The following is a 16369-nucleotide window of genomic DNA, read 5'->3' as shown; positions in this document are numbered from 1 at the left end:
CCGTTTTCCAAGTTCTTAGGTCATTTTATGTTAAGTATACCAGAGGCTGTAAAAAATATTTATTTTTTTATTAAAACACGCAATATGATCACAATTTTTTTTTAATAATTCGATACTATTTACTGTATGTGACTTAAAAGTACATTATTTACTAGTTTTCAACTTATCAATTATGCTTATATATTGCAGTGAGATAAACATTTTCCGAACTGTCATGTATAAAGTTTGCTAATATGTTTTCCTTAATCTTTAACTGTTAAGCGAGTATCAACTATGAATATACACTTTGAAAAATTAGTGGTGCTTGCCCTAGGGCGGGAATAAACCCATGAACGACGTCCCGACAATACGTTCCACTCTCAGTTACTCTACCCTTAAATTATTATCTGTCATAAATTTCGATTTTTAAAGTTAGCAGCTTAAGATCCATCAGATTCGTATCAACAACAGGATCAATTGTTATCATTTTTTTTTTGTATACATTGACTTCTTGCCGACACTAATTTAATTTTTAAAATTTAAGGTTACGGATTTTAATGTCTTCAAAAATACGGATAGTTTCTTATGTTTTCTTGTAGCTACAGCGGTTAGGATAGCTGCCCTTACTGCTCCATTTCTAAAATCTACCGTGTAAGGGTAGGTTATAATCTAATAGTATGTGATTAGATCATAACATTCGCAGCCAGGTGAATTTACAACAAAATTTTACAAGAGTGTATACTAAAGATTGCAATCTAAGTTAATCTACTTCGAGTTTCCTGAAGTTGCCGGTAAGCCCTCGCATGGCGTCTCCCACAGCATCGGCGCCTGCGCATGTGTTTGCTCCAGCTCTAAGCGCGGATACAGCGCCTTCTCTGGCAGCCTCGCTATACATTTCAAGTCTTACGCTCATCTTATCGTTCATAAGAAGAGTGTCACGTTTATTGGCCAACTCTTCTTTCCACAAGTCTAAAAAAAGATTAATAAATAGGTTAAATTTTTTCTAGAATTAAGTAACAGCCAGCCACAAAACTAGCTGAATAAATTCAAAAATCGAATTATTTCTACACATCGACTTTAAGTGAAATATTTATTTTTCTGTGTCTAAAATAAAGTTAAGTCTGAAATTTATTTTAGTAGGCGATGAAATTTAAAATTTGTTCAGGTTTATTTGTAGTGGACTGTACAAGTACTCAATTGGAAAATCATAATAGTTCATTACTTTCTTAAATACCATTATTATACTTTTGGCATACATATTTGTAGAATCATTATTGTCCTTATTGGCTATCCATAGTCTAGGTCATGTAGAGATACACTATTTTAAATGACCATTTCCAAAAGTTGTAAACCTTAATAAACTTATACTAACCAATCATCTGTCTCATAGGCATAACACCGCCGTATTCTTTGGGAAGCACGCTCTTGTCGATTTCGACATCTTCAATTGAGGTGTACAATTTGACCCTCTTTCTAATTTTTTCCGATATGAGCGCCATGCCGAAGTCTAGTGCAAATTTAATTGTAGGGTGTACATTAACGCCATAGATCTCTTTATGCCTCATGGGAACTGTTCTCTGAAAAAGATAACCATTATTTTTCTGTCTGCAATTCCTTTTTTTTTTTAAATTAAAATCGCTGCAACATCAAAATGTGCTCCTGCTAATGATGTCCAATGGGATTGTGTCTAATTCTACCTAAGGAATTGCAGCAGTTGCGAAGAAGTCTCTCAAACAGGAAGAATCTTTGTATGGGAGGCGAGGAAAATGTAGGGGTAATGTTTATAACTACATCGTGGGCCGTCGTTTATAGGAAATGGTCCCCCGTGCATGGGCGTGCATTTGGTGTGGTGATCGAGCAATCAAGTTAAATTTTATTAGATACTATTGAAATGTAAAAACTAAAACAGCAAGGTTCTTATTACCTCTCCGTTCTTTACAATTCGTACAGCTTCTCTGGGTGTGAACAGGGTCAAGTGAGGGAAGCTGACTCCAGCTCCATCGGCGAAGTGAACTAGGCCACGGACTTGGTTTTCTTCGTCTTCCATGATCGTTTCATAGCATATTCCCATCACACGACACATGTCTTGGTTCGTGTACTTGTATGGATCGAATACGCCTGAAATATATTTCAACTTTAGAAAATCACAAAATTGTGTCGAAATTGCTCAAAATTGTGTCGAAATTGCAAACGTTATAAAATAATATTATATATAAATATTTTTGGGATTTCATTTACCTGGTTTGTATATAATCACACGACGTCCACATTTATCTTTAAATGGACTGACGAAAATAAATCTGTAAATGGAGAAGAAAGTTCATTTCACAGTCATATGAGATTTATAATTTAGAAAGTTTCCATATAACTATAATAAATATGGCAACACAGTTCTTATATATTTTTTTAATAAATATAACAAAATGATACCCTAAATCAATGAGCTCCATCATGACTGGCAGCTTGTAGTCGAGCTGGTTGAAGGCTATACCCCAAGACTGTCGCAGCAAAAGGTATCTCTCGATCGCTTCTTGCGCCATCGGCACACTGAACTTCTTAGTGCGAAGGAACCGCAGAAGGAAATTGGAATCTGTATGAATATGTATTAAATAAATCCTGATGTTCGCAACGTGCGAATCCAACGTTGACGGGGAAAAATTTAAAAATTCACATTTTAAATTTTTTATAGGTCCACAAAAAAATTATTAGTTACACTTTATAATAATAATTATGATGTTAAGTATAGTGGCGTCCAAAGAGTATCACTTGTCCAGAGAGTCAGTCGACACAATTTTGCTCGCCAGTCGTAATTACTATTTAATTTACTACGTATAATAATTAATTAATTCATAGTAGATACGTATTAGTCAAAGTACGTTATGTTGTTGTTGTTCGTTTTTATATGGTCCTTTCACCACGGCGCAGAACACAGTTATTGCGAATACTTACCCAATCTTACAGTTAGCAGTTTAGGATTTTGCTCCATCCAACTCCTTAGTGCTGTGAGGGCTTGTGACCTAGAGTTCTCTGTCTCCCGTAGCTCATTCTCAGCTATGGTTTGTGTTTCGACCGACAGAGAGCACTGGTACTTGTCGGCATCAGTCAAAAAGCGCTTTGTTAGTCTTTTGGACATTATTATCTGGGAATGTAAAACATAAAAGTTACCATGGTTTATATTAGATGGTTAATCGAATTTCAAAGTTGCACAAATATTCTTTAAAGACTGTTTTGTGATTAGTTAAATATATATTTATAGCTTTATAATATATAATGATTAATGAGTCACTTATTTGTGCTAAAATATTACGGAAACAATTCATGGACATAAGATAATAGTATCAAGGAATAAACATGGGCACTAGAGAGTAGAGACGTCCTTCGCGATGTACTTACAAAATGTATGCTCTCTGATATTTTGCAGCGAGTACCATGTAGGCTAAAAGTTCAGACTTATTTATATAAGGAAATAATAATTTTATAACTCTACATTTTTTTTATGTTAAAGCAACGTTTTGTCTTTTCGCGTATGTTAAATATCTACTTAACTACCGTCTCTACTTTCTTCAAAAATAACTGAATCTCAATAAAGTTGAGAAAGAATTTAACTGTGAGGTATTAATCGTTATTTATATAATTAGTGTGTTATTTACTAATAAAATTTGTTTAAGCCAAGGCCCTCTCTTTGTCTAGTTTTTGTTCTACGCTGATTTTTAAGACAATAAATACATTGACCAGCAGAATAAAAAACTATTTTTCATAAAGTAGAATGCGTCATTGTACGTAAGCAAATATATATTCACTACAACTGTTACTTTGTTACTTGCCGCAGTAAAAATAATAAGAGTATATAATTAATATGAATGAAGACAATCTTAATAAATTACAATTGAAAATCAGTTTGATTTTGTTGTGTTTTATGAAAAATGTATAAATAAGAAGAAAATCACTATACTAATGTTACCCAATAAATACTGAGACTCAAGCAACTAGGAAATCTACATTTTTATACTTTACTTAACATTTCGTTCCTAACAAAGAATATAGCCGGAGGGGAGCTATGTATCAAATAGTGGAAACTCGCCCCCTCTCTCCCTCCATAGCTCAATTGTTAAAGCACTTGTGCGTATCATTGTAAAATTATGAACCCAGGTAAATCAATAGATAATATAAAAAAAAACAATGTAAATAAAATTGGGGGTATTTATTATCTTTATATCGGAGTGCAGACGAGTTTCCCGAGATAACGTTTCGGTTTCTATAAAAGCATTCACAGCTCAGTGTATCCTTATTTGCTTAGACATAGAATCCGTTATTATCTATTGTTAACTAGAGGCTATAGAAAGTAAAACAGTACGAAGCACTTAGCGAAGCATTCAGCGACGATGTTACGAAACTCACAATTCTGTAGATAGTGGTATAATTGTATTACGACATGCGTATTCAGATTTGACAATATAATTAAAATTATGTTAGTGTACAGGCTTAAATCTCGAATATATTAAAAACTTATTATTTACACTCTACGCATAACCGAAACGTCTGAGCAGAGAGCACGAGTGGGATGATAACATGGCATTGTTAATTTTTGCCGATCCTGTAAACACTAGTTTTTATGAAATACTGTTACGTAATTTTCAGTCTCATCTGACCCTTTTTATTTGTCTTCACAAATTCGTTCTATCAAATAATATATAAAAAGAATAAAAAAAAAAAACAAATAAGACAGAAAAATCGTAATGATATTTCGTAGATTCTATTTCGTTACGTAAGTATACTTATTTTCGAGAAATTTTCACGAATATATTTTACTTTTGTAAACACCAGATAAAAAATGTATACTGACAACAAGTATGTCTAATGTAATTTCGCGACCGCGATAATACTAAAAACTATTGTCTGTGAGTTGTTATAGAATTATTCATAAATAATTATTTAATGTACTTATAGTTTCCAAATATTAATTGATATCAATTAGGAAACGAGAAATAAGTAGTGGCTTCAGTAAGTACATGATTTTAATCGTTCAAAAATACGGCAAATTAAACTAGATGTTATTTGGTTAGTTTTATAAGCATTTCTTTTGGTGAGTAATATGTGTAACCCTTATATCGGTTGTATGCGTCGAGGTAAAGACTACCAAAGATGGCGGGACGAACTGGATTCTTATAAAAGTTTTTGGTTCATGAAGCTTTTGCCCGTAATTAGGAAATTATAGGCTAATACAATATAATACTGTTATTCGCAATCGTAACGCATAACTAGTGTGCAAACGTGCAATGATTTGATTTTTTAAGTGAAGTAGGCTTTTATTCATATTTAAGGTAGGTACCTTAAGAAATTACGCTCGGACTACTCTCCGTATAAGAACGCCGTACTCCGTTATAACATTAAAAAATAATTTAATTTTATACGAAAGACCTGCAGTTACGTTAAACTTTATTATTTCAAAACATTAACTTGCGATAAATATTTTAAGACTGTACGAAACATTTTAAGATTGAGACTTAATTATAATTTGATTATAATGTTCCAAATAAAAAAATCATTTATAAATATCAATTTCCTACTTCTAAGTATTAAACTACGTAAGTATAAAATATTATTAATAACAAAGGAATTAAAACGATCGAAAAAATTATGAATAATTTCATAATAAGAATATATACATACATATTGCCTAAGTTTTTATAAACTTCCAAACACAAAAATCGCAGGGCTATCTTTCGCGCAGCAAACATCCATACACTTTTCACGATAACATTTTAATGTGTATTTATTTTCTTTATGAATGAAGGCATAATTTAGCATAGTGATTCATTATATTATTTACGCGAATGTTACACATTGAAATTTTTTTTTTTGCGGATTTGATCGCAGTTTTTACACTAAAACGTCATGTCGGAAGGAAATAATAATATAAAAACTGAGATAAAATCCGCCAAGTTTTATTTTAATGGCATAATATAGACTAAGGGCTGAATGTTAATTACCTTATAAAGGTTATTGTATGACATGTAACTCTTATCTGATAATTCTATCGGCCCATAAAAATATGTAACAAACCTGTTTGTTATTCCAATGTACACAGTCCACTCACGTGCTCCGAACACAGACGCCAGGTACGCACTGAGCGCTGCTGCTGTCGACGTCGGTGTTTTGCTGCTCTCGCCAATTGTGTAGTCACCGTCCCGTGCTTTTCGATAATTGCAGCAGCGGTGCGCAACTATTTTCTATTGTAATTCACAGAGAAAATTAGTATCTACATTCAAATTAAACCTATGTTCTGGTGAATAAATTATCTGTAAGAGGTTTATGAGAGGCATTTATGAGACATTTGATTGGCGCTAATGCGCCAAAGTAAAATAAAAGAAAACCTAAAGGTAGAAAAGGCTTTTGGCATTAAGTCCACTTTTATACTTATTGTACATAAAATTTAATAAATAAATAAAATTTAAGTAAATGTCGGCTTGCGTTTTTCGCACTTAAGTTTATAGAGGGCCTTAAAAGTGCTTCGACCTCATTCCAAGCCTTATTGCTTTTACTTCAAAGTCGGCGATGCACATGAGATTTGCTAACAAGAATATTATGTTATAATACAAAATTATGAAACGTGACTAATGTTTTTCAAAACACACATGCAGGTTTGTTCAATACCACAATAAAAATAAAAAAAGTATCTCCGTTATAACAAATAACGACAGAAGAAAATATAACTCAGTGAATATAATATTCCAAGAATAAATTAACGATCAGAGGTGTTATTAAAAAAATAAACATTACTATATTCGGAATTCCTTATACGTAGCATAGGCTTGTGTGTTCACGCTACATAGAACTTATTATTGGCCAATCTATTTTTGCCATATTTTAAGTATTATCGGATTACATAGACATATCGTATAATGAATTTCAAGGATATAAGCGGAGCTCAACTTGCATTCAGAGGAAATTTACGCAATACACACGGTAAAAAATAAGTTAGTATATTCGTCATCTGATTGATATCAGGTTATAGCGATAATATGAATATTTCTTTTAGTTTTTGTGACTATAATATGCTGATAGCCTGTCTTATTCAGCAGTCTTTAGGGCGAGTACACTAGGTGTTCTGAACCATTTAATTTCACTCATAAGAAAGGATCTATTATATTACATACAGTGAACGGAGAGAATGATGTTAGTGCCTGCACCATTGATGATCTACCAATGTAGAGCGTATAAGGAATCATTAACATATAAGGATCTACTTATTATTATTATTAATTATCTACTATAATTATCAGGAATAAGCGAACATGTAAGACATATTAATGTCTTAAAATCCGCGTAAACAGGACGAAGACTACATAAAATTGTGTTTGCTGTTATATGCAATAATAATAATATAAAAGTAATTTTGACATGAAAATAAAATGTTGTAGACAAATGTGTTCTCACTTAATCTTTGTTGGACAAACTCTAAAGTATAATTTTACTACTGTTATTTGTAACGACCTACTTTTCTTGTTTGATTACATTTGGGTAAACATATTATAATTACATACACTATACAATTATTTGAAAGTAGTGTTTGTTTTATTACAAAGCTATATGGCCGTATTGTAGAAACTTTATCATAACAGTCCTCTATAAAACTGTTTTTATTTTAGTTTTTCTCGTCCAGATATTAATCAGATATGCAATGATTAACATAAGAGGGGAAGGGGGGGGGGTCATGCAAATTGAATAGAAATAATTAACTTTGTCATTGTCATAATAAACTGGTTGACGTAACCGTCGTAAACTTTTGGCCCAAAAGTAACTTAAGTACCATATATCTTCGCTTTGTTAATTGTTACTTAACCAGTCACGGAGTCAAGGTGGCAACTCAGTGTTTAAGCAACTGGCTGTGTAGAATGCGTAGGTAAAATTAAAAAAAGGCTTCATAGAGCAAATATTGCGAAACGTATGTTCTACGCGGCTGACAGTCAGCGTTCCGATTTTATTACGAGCTGATATCTCGAGGCTAATTAAGCATTTTTATATGGACACGGCAATCTAGTCTACCTGCAGCTGACGGTAAATCGAGCGAGATCCAGATGTCGTGTCGACCCACAAGAAACGGTTAACCCTTACCTTCTCTCTCTTAAATTTAAGTTCTTTGATTTTTTTTTATAATTTTAAGTTATTAGTTACCATTACTACTAATTAAGTGTAAATATAATGAATTCCAAGTAGAAACAGTCTTTGTAATTTTTGAGTTGAATGATGTTAGTTTTGATCTTAGTTTTGTCCAGCAGTGGACGATTCCCGGCTGAAATGATGATGATGATATTACTTAATAAACGGCGCAGCAGCGCTAAGTGTTTAAGTCTCGCAGTGGTCCTGCTGGTGTTTTGCAAAACTAAGAGGATTTGTTGTGGAAACAAACCTTTGATTTGTTACCAATAACACCGTAATCCATATTTATAAATAAAAAAAATATATATATCGCGGGTGGAGCTATGCGCAATACTCTTCCTGACAAGGTCAGAAGATTATATTTGGTTTTTTTTTAGTTGTGTCTGTTTCCTTCGGCATTGTTTAATAACCCTTCCTCATAACAAAGCGTAATTTTATATTAAAAGGCTCTTATCCTAAGTACTTATCCATGCAACAAACTAAAAATATATTTTGGAGTATAAAAATTATGTCCAACCATCACAATTTCGATATTTTTTTTTTGTGTTTGAATTAACTCATGTGTCGTTATAAAATCGCAAAAATGGTTTAAGCAATTTGAATATTAGATAACTCTACATGACAGAGACAAAGCGAGTGTTCGGTCAAAATCTGCATTTCTATAGGTCTTTTTAACTCCTATTTTTTGTTCGTATTTATTTGCCAGTTGAACAGAAACGCACAGAGCATTCTCTATGACTGTGACCGCGATGTACTTATACTTTAGTATTAGCTGAACGTTATGTAAAGCTAGTTGCATCGTTAGGCTCAATTAGTCACTGGTTATGGAGATGGTTTTATTAGATTATACTTCATTTGCATGTGCTATAAGTATTTGTATTATTATGATTTATGATCCAAAAATTAAAACTATTTAATTATCATCATTAAGTATAGGTAGGTATATTTTATTTTGTAATATTGTTATTAGTTAAATATATAATTAAATATCTGCGGAGAGATAAGTAAAAGTATACAAACATAATAAATTTCGAGTTTGTACTACTTCCGCAAAAATAAAATAATAATAATATGTTTTATTTATAGTAATAAAATATATAATATAATATATAGGGGGCGTAGATACTAAGTATTTTTTTTGTAATTAACACAGCTAAACCAGCTCATAGCCCCTAAAACTAAATACTTAGCCCCTTATTCAAAGATGTTTTTTTATCTAAGGACGGAGTAAAGCTGTGATAACAAGTCTGTTTCTCAGTGCTAACGGCATAGCAGCCTTCGCATGCTAAGACGTCTATGAATAAGAGGGTTAGAATAGTGTCGTCCAGATAGAGTATTAATTGACGACAGATGATTATCCCTCGCCAATCGTCCAAATTATCTCAATTTGTTTAATTTATATTACGCGAATATTTTATAATGGTTTAAAGTCATTAACTTTATATTTACGATATAGGTCGTTCATTGACGCCATTTAAACCTATGCCCACGCGCCGCGCCGCAGATGTGCAGTTTCACTCAAGTTTACCTTGACCGCAATGCGAAACCTGTCTTTGTGTACTGAAACCCCAAATTATGCCGATATACGTGACTGTCAAATCAAAAGTCGATATCCCAATTACCTTTATCATCAAGTTATTTGATTTGGACCATATTTTTATTAGCATAGTAGGTATTTTTTAATAAGACAACATGCGTATTTGTTTACAATTTGCCTTCTCTGTCGAACTATGGGTTAAGGATTTCTCAAATCTTAGGCCATGGAATACCGTATGAGTTGTTTAATATTTTCGACGTGGAATTAAGACATGGTTGACATCGGATAAGTCGAATTCTTCCTGCCACCAGTCTGACAGTTGGAATGGTTTAACTCTGTTAACATGTTTCTCATCAATTAATTTTGCTCCACACTTGATGAGTTGATCACAGGCTTTCAGGCGCTCATAAACAGAACTATGGTTTGTTATATCTAACGACACTACCAATTCTGCCGACCCATCGCACTATCGGACCTTGAACATATAACACGCAATAACATGGCGCCATTACGGAAGTACTGACACCGGTCCACGAGATGCGCCGTCGAGTCCGCGCCCTCGCACGCACTTGGATTCTAGCATCGAATTCGTCGCGATCTAGTTATAATTTAGTTTTAATTATTTTCTGTAATAATAGAAGTTATAATTAAATGTATAAGAAAATTTTCGGTTCTTTTTGAGAACTCCAGGCGTCGTTCTTATAATTGGCTAAACAATAGTAGCCTTTGCCTGCGGCTCCACCCGCGGGAAAAGTTTTTCAGGATAAATAGTACTTAAGGGTAAAGTAGCTTCCTATTAGTGAAAAATAAAATGAAAATCAGTTTAATAGTTCCTGAGATTAGCGCGTTCAAGCTGATAAATAACCAATTTCTTTTATGCGTATACATGACGGTCGTCAAAAACAACAAATAACATAGTAGATTGTCCCAACACATTTTCAAGTATTGAGTAACCATTGTTACTAAATCGTATCTTATTTCTTAGAATGGTTAATACGAAACAAATTGTCGGTAAAATTGTTGCGGAGAATGGGAATCGTCTGAATATCCAATTTTAATAATCATTTACGTCACGCTAAAATGAGAGAGGGATATAATGTGTTCTCTAAGGGCAGTGCGAAATCATGGCATTAAGTTGCTACACTATTATGACATCCATAAGTCATGCGATGCTCATGGAGTCACTGACCCACATACTATTAAACGAACTGTCTACGGTAACCCTAATAACTGAGTGTCTATGATTGCTATATAATACAAATTCGGTTTTCCTTTGCATGTTTTTACTTTTTGTGACCTTATGCTACCAGACTATCAGAAAGAGCTTTTATTTCTGCAATAATCTTGAAATTATAGAAAAGGAAGGTAAACTAATGTAATTTGCAAAAAAAAATAATTGCTGAATCGGTTCCGGCTTATATCGTACATTCGTCTTGATTTAGTGTCTAACCCAATCTTAGGGCCCTATTAATTAATCAATCTCATCTTTGAGAAGGAGCTCATGTAGATATATATTGTATTGAACTATTTAATAATTAAAGCTGAAGTTGATATTTAAGAGTTTGTTCTCAGCTGAGTCGCCGATGTTCAAAACAAAACTCAGCTATAAAAATCCGAAATATGCTGTGATGTATTGATATCTATTTGACAAATAGTGACCGCCAGTTTACTTTAACAACGCCTCAGCTGATATCGCACAGGGCGAAAGTGAGTACTGCCTTTAATCTATCTATCTATACTAAATATATAAAGCTGATGACTTTGTGCGCTTGAACGCGCTAATCTCGGGAAATACTGGTCCGAATTTAAAAATCTTTTAATTTTTCCTAACACTTATCCAGTGAGATTATAGGCTAAATACAATCACGCTATGACTAATAAGAGCGGAGCATAAATGATAAATGTTGTAAAAACGGGGAAAATGTATTCCTTTTCAGAGCTTGCGTTGCGTGCGCTATGTAAACGGTTAAAATTATGCAACAACCGTGTATGATGGAATTATTACTGTTAAAAAGTTCAAAAAATATATTCAAAGTCCTTCACAGTCTACCTGTCTGAACGTGATAAACTTAAGAACTTACCCAACGGATTCGATGAAAATTGATGAGAAGATATGTAGTTTGAGACTGTGGAAAGGACATAAGTTACTTGCTATCTAAATATATACTTAGTATAAAATATAAAGTAGATCTTCTATCCCGGAAAATTCTTAAATGCGGGCGAAGTCGCGAGCAAAAGCTAGTAGTAACATAAAATATTAAAGCAAAAGTGTTTTAAAACTTGTGAGTGCTTTGCTCCTCATTTGTATGAGGTAAGGCGATTTAGTCGCTTGTCATCTGGCACATCATATGCTCGCGCGAATATTGCAATATCAAATAAAGTTCAGAAATTGCCATCGAAGATATTTTTTTCAAGACCTTGTACATGTTTTTGCGTTATTTCGAAATTTTTTACTCGTTTGGATAATTTAGGACTTTCTTGACAAGCCAGTTTGGGCGTGCAAAAAAGATGTATGAATTATGCGGTACATCACTGTTTTTTGTTTACATAGATGTAACTAACGATTTTTGTGTAATGAAAGTTCAGCCATCTCAGTAGTTTAAGCTTTGTTAATTGCAGTGAGTAAAAGTGAATGTTATGTTTATGGTTTGCTTTTAGGTAATGCGTGTTTGCGGAATCTTTCCCTTCTACTTTTGTCCGGAATAATCGCTGTAATGTGGGCTCTGAAATGCCCATTTAAATTCTCATTAAGACTGCAATGTGTACAATATTTATTATAGCAATTTATAATGGATGGTTTGGGCATGACTTCGACTGAACATTGAAATAGAAAAATATTTTTTTTGGTAGTAAAGCTCGTTCCTGTTTGTACCTAATTATAAATTCGGTTACTTTTTATTATATTTATTAGTATTATCTTCTGTTTTAAAAAGCTTAAATTATATCTACTAATTTTGGTATTTCATAGAGAATAGTCTGACTAATAGTCATTCAAGGAGTTCTGGCAGGTGTCGATATAGTCAGCCAAAACTGGGACTTTGTTCTTAATGACGGTGTAATATCGTACCACGGCCGTGTCATCTTTGATAAATTAGCGTGGAAAGATATCCCGTATCGCAATTTCTATTGTCATAAACGCGATGAGATGCTTTAAGTACGTCATTGTTACGAATTGTAAAATAAAGTTTGGCAAAAGGAAACAAAAGCCCCACATCTAATCACATGGTATTACAGAACAAAAATCCTACTTTTGTATAGTAACATACAAATAGTATTTATTTATTTCGAAATTTCGAAAATCGGCCACAATTTTTGTCAACTTTAATGTTTGCTTTGGGTTAGTCTGGGTCACCCAACCTGTGGGTTTCTATAGATATGGGGTAGTGAATTGGGCTTACCCCATTATAAATGTTACATTACCTCCATGTCCTGTGTGTACCTCACGCCCCTTATACACTTTACATTAAGGTTGCGAATTGTATACTATTGAGCTTCGTATGCAGGCCTTTATTATCGAGATTCTCTTACATAATGTATTGTGAGACGGCGCGGCGCGCTGAACTCACCCAGTGATCTTTTAAATTGCACAAGATTTCCACGCGACTTCACGTACATTTTAGCTTCTGCAGTAACTTTATGTAAATCTTTGTTTTGAAAATCATTAAAACTGTTTCATATTGTATTTTGAGGATCATAAAATATTATGTGTATTAACCTGTATAGATTTTTTTAAGTATTCCAAGGATGCGTACACACTTGGCGGATATTGTCTGCTTGCGAAAGATTCGCCGAGAACCTGGGTTGGTGCAAAGCGCTTATTTAAGTTTCAAAATTCTAGGTTGAGTGGAAGTAGGTACCCTATAGGTTTTGATTCCGTTGCGAGTAGTTGCGAGTTGGAAAGTATGCGGCTTAAATTCTTTTGATTACGTTGACATAGAAATTTGTTTTTTTTACAGCTTAAACGTATTATAAACCTGAGTATTTGATATGAATTTCAATTTAATACGAGTTTCGAAAATTTGCGGCATAAACGGGCGTTGTTTTGATTGCGTTGGCGTAGAAGTTAGATTTTTTCACAGCTTAATACCTCTACGTGTTCCCGAGAAAAAGAGTCTTGACAGACGGACAAAATGGTGATCCTATAAGAGTTCAGTTTTTTCCTTTTGAGGTACCGAACCCTAAAAATTAAATCGCTTAATTTGTTCTCAAGTTATGGAGTGACAAGGGAAACAGACTAATTATACAGGATGTCCCAGAAAGTAGTGTCAAGCGGAAGTCCAGGGATAGAGCACCTCTTAGGGTATCTGAATCACCCCCATGTATGAAGGACTATGTTTTTTTAATGAATATGTAACTCGAGAGTCTGGAGAAGTTTTTGATCTACCTTAGAACTACGAAGTCGCCTGTTTAGTTTTTTAATTTGAAGAAGAAAATTTTAGTTATAAGTCATAGAACGTAAGTTTTTCACTTTACACGAACATTTATATATATATTTTGCGAATGTTCAGTTTTAAATTTTTTAGTTGTTTGAGGACAACGGAAAATTTAAGACTGAATATTCGCAAAATAAATATATGTTATATAATAAGATTAAATTTTTCGTTGATGATGCAAGTGTTTTAATTATAACATACTGAATACATTCCGTGTTTGAGGACAACGGAAAATTTAACACTGAATATTCGCAAAATTATAGTATTGCGAAGTTTTAGCTTGTCACAAACAGCGTAAATGTAGTGTTGCAAATACACCAGGTAATGACGATAATACATTCTACGGAGATCGTGCGTGACAATCACATTACAGTAACCACAAACCTGCCATTTGAGCATCTCGTTCCATGGAAAGTAGAGATAACCCTTATTATGAAAACTGGCCTATTGAATTATTGTAATTGTATATTTAATATTGTTCCGGTCATATTTATTTAAACAAATTTTTATGTGACATAATCATTAAAACTAGAAGGTGTATTTCGCTACTTTTTATTATAAAGCATCGAGATTAGACTGTTCATCAAATATAATGTATAGAAGCGCGAATCCGACAACCAACATGAGGAGACGTTCATAAGGCGGCACTGCGCCGGCGCCGGCGGTCTGCAGCAGCCGATGCTCTTGATTCATTCCACTCGTCCTATAACATAATATTACAAACAAAACTTGATAAACTAAGTGATTTCTGAGGCTAAAAATATAGTGTGAATAAACATTCTGTGAATAGCAATAAGCACCGAAAATCAAGAATTAATCCACAAATAAGGACATGACGTGCTCACTAGTTCCTAGGTTTCATTCACTCACGTGAACCTGAGTTTGTAGCACAGTATTTAAGTTTACAAAATAAATACCAAATAACAGCTACATCTCCTTCGTCTCCTCACCCATCTCTTCAATTTGTTGTACGCCTCAACAAATATAATGGCCAGGAGCAAAATCACAGCCAATGTGGTACACGCGGCATTGTTTTTACACCCGTTCTTCTTTCCGCAACACTGGCACGTGCAACATGGAACTGCGCATTTTTGTATTCTGAAAACAGACCACAATGTTATGTTATTAAATTCTTACATAACATTATATGATTCATTCTGCAACTCAGCATTACATATAAGATTGAAAGTTTGCTTTATCAAAAAGTGTATGAAGTGCTCATAGACTAGTGTCATTTATACTTTTGCATTACCGTAATGTTCTTTTTAATACTATATTCTTCAATATGAGAACATTTGTCATTTCGGAAAATGTACACGCTTACAAAATTATTCTTGTAACAGTTTTGTCTGTGACTCGTAATACCACAGCAGGGAATATTTGATCATAACTTTCGTTAGTTCCAGTCGGTGCTATTTCTAAAGAGCATAAAAATCTGTAGCGTCATGGTGTGACGTCATAACGACAGGGCCCGCTGGCGGAAGGCACTTATGTAACAGTAAACTAGTGTAGATAAAAAATGTGGACCACTGTTACGTTAGGTGAACGTGGCCCACCTTCGTTTTAGTACAGTTTTGCAAGATTCTATTTTCTTAAAAACATTACCAAGGGCTGCGTTTATAATAGAAACTGAACTGACATAATGAATTTTCCGCGACTGTTGATGGCAAATAGTTACGCACCATTGCCGAAACTCTCATAAAACTCTTCCCTCCCAATTCAATTCTTCCTTACGGTTTAATTTATTTTATTGACACGGCGTATTTATTAACCCGTTTAGTGGAAAAAATATTGCAGAAGAATTCTGGTCACTTCAATGTTCACTTACTATCAGGATGGCCATTGTAACATTGCACGAGATTCAACAACAGCCTGTCGGGAATAACAGGCAGTACTTATAACCATTTCAAAAACTTTAAGTGCATATATAATAAACTATAGAGAAATACGATTTTACTCATTGCCTTGATCCATTCTACAATGTGACGTCCTCGGAGCCGTAGGATATGATGCGACAGGTCTGCATGAGAAGTAAAATAATGAAAGTGCACGCGACGCATAGAAACACCATCTCTGTCAAGTCGAGCTCTTGGCATATTAAACATTTTTGGGGAAATTCCAACGACTCGAATGGCAACATATTCGTTTGCACTGTAAATAAAGAGATCAGTTAGATTTGGTTAGATATTTGTGTACCATATATCACTTTAATTGTGATATTATTGACGCAAGCACATATTTTAGTTGTAAGTTTTATGGA

The 16369-nt window shown here is 33.7% G+C and overlaps 1 protein-coding gene across 1 annotated transcript; it reads right to left on the bottom strand.

Moving 5' to 3' along the window:
- Positions 1 to 83: 83 nt before the first annotated feature.
- Positions 84 to 6181, bottom strand: LOC115455778 (alpha-tocopherol transfer protein-like). Its single transcript, XM_037443866.1, has 7 exons — positions 6043 to 6181; positions 2929 to 3118; positions 2410 to 2569; positions 2218 to 2279; positions 1904 to 2097; positions 1352 to 1556; positions 84 to 948 (listed from the first exon to the last, which is right to left on the bottom strand). The coding sequence occupies exons 2-7, from the start codon at positions 3110 to 3112 to the stop codon at positions 740 to 742; spliced, it is 1014 nt and encodes a 337-aa protein (XP_037299763.1). The 5' UTR covers positions 3113 to 3118; positions 6043 to 6181; the 3' UTR covers positions 84 to 739.
- Positions 6182 to 16369: the final 10188 nt, after the last annotated feature.

This window comes from Manduca sexta, chromosome 27, assembly GCF_014839805.1.
Source record: "Manduca sexta isolate Smith_Timp_Sample1 chromosome 27, JHU_Msex_v1.0, whole genome shotgun sequence".
Classification (NCBI taxonomy): Eukaryota; Metazoa; Arthropoda; class Insecta; order Lepidoptera; family Sphingidae; genus Manduca; species Manduca sexta.
Note: the sequence above shows the minus strand (reverse complement) of the source record. Positions and strands in the feature narration are given on the sequence as shown.

Bases quoted from the DNA above. Each gene is read 5' to 3' on its own strand.
- LOC115455778 (XM_037443866.1), bottom strand. From the start codon at position 3,112: ATGTCCAAAAGACTAACAAAGCGCTTTTTGACTGATGCCGACAAGTAC. The intron at 2,098-2,217 runs GTAAATGAAATC...AATATATTTCAG, and splicing joins TGTGATTATATACAAACCAG to GCGTATTCGATCCATACAAG. The intron at 1,557-1,903 runs GTAATAAGAACC...TATCTTTTTCAG, and splicing joins GAATTGTAAAGAACGGAGAG to AGAACAGTTCCCATGAGGCA.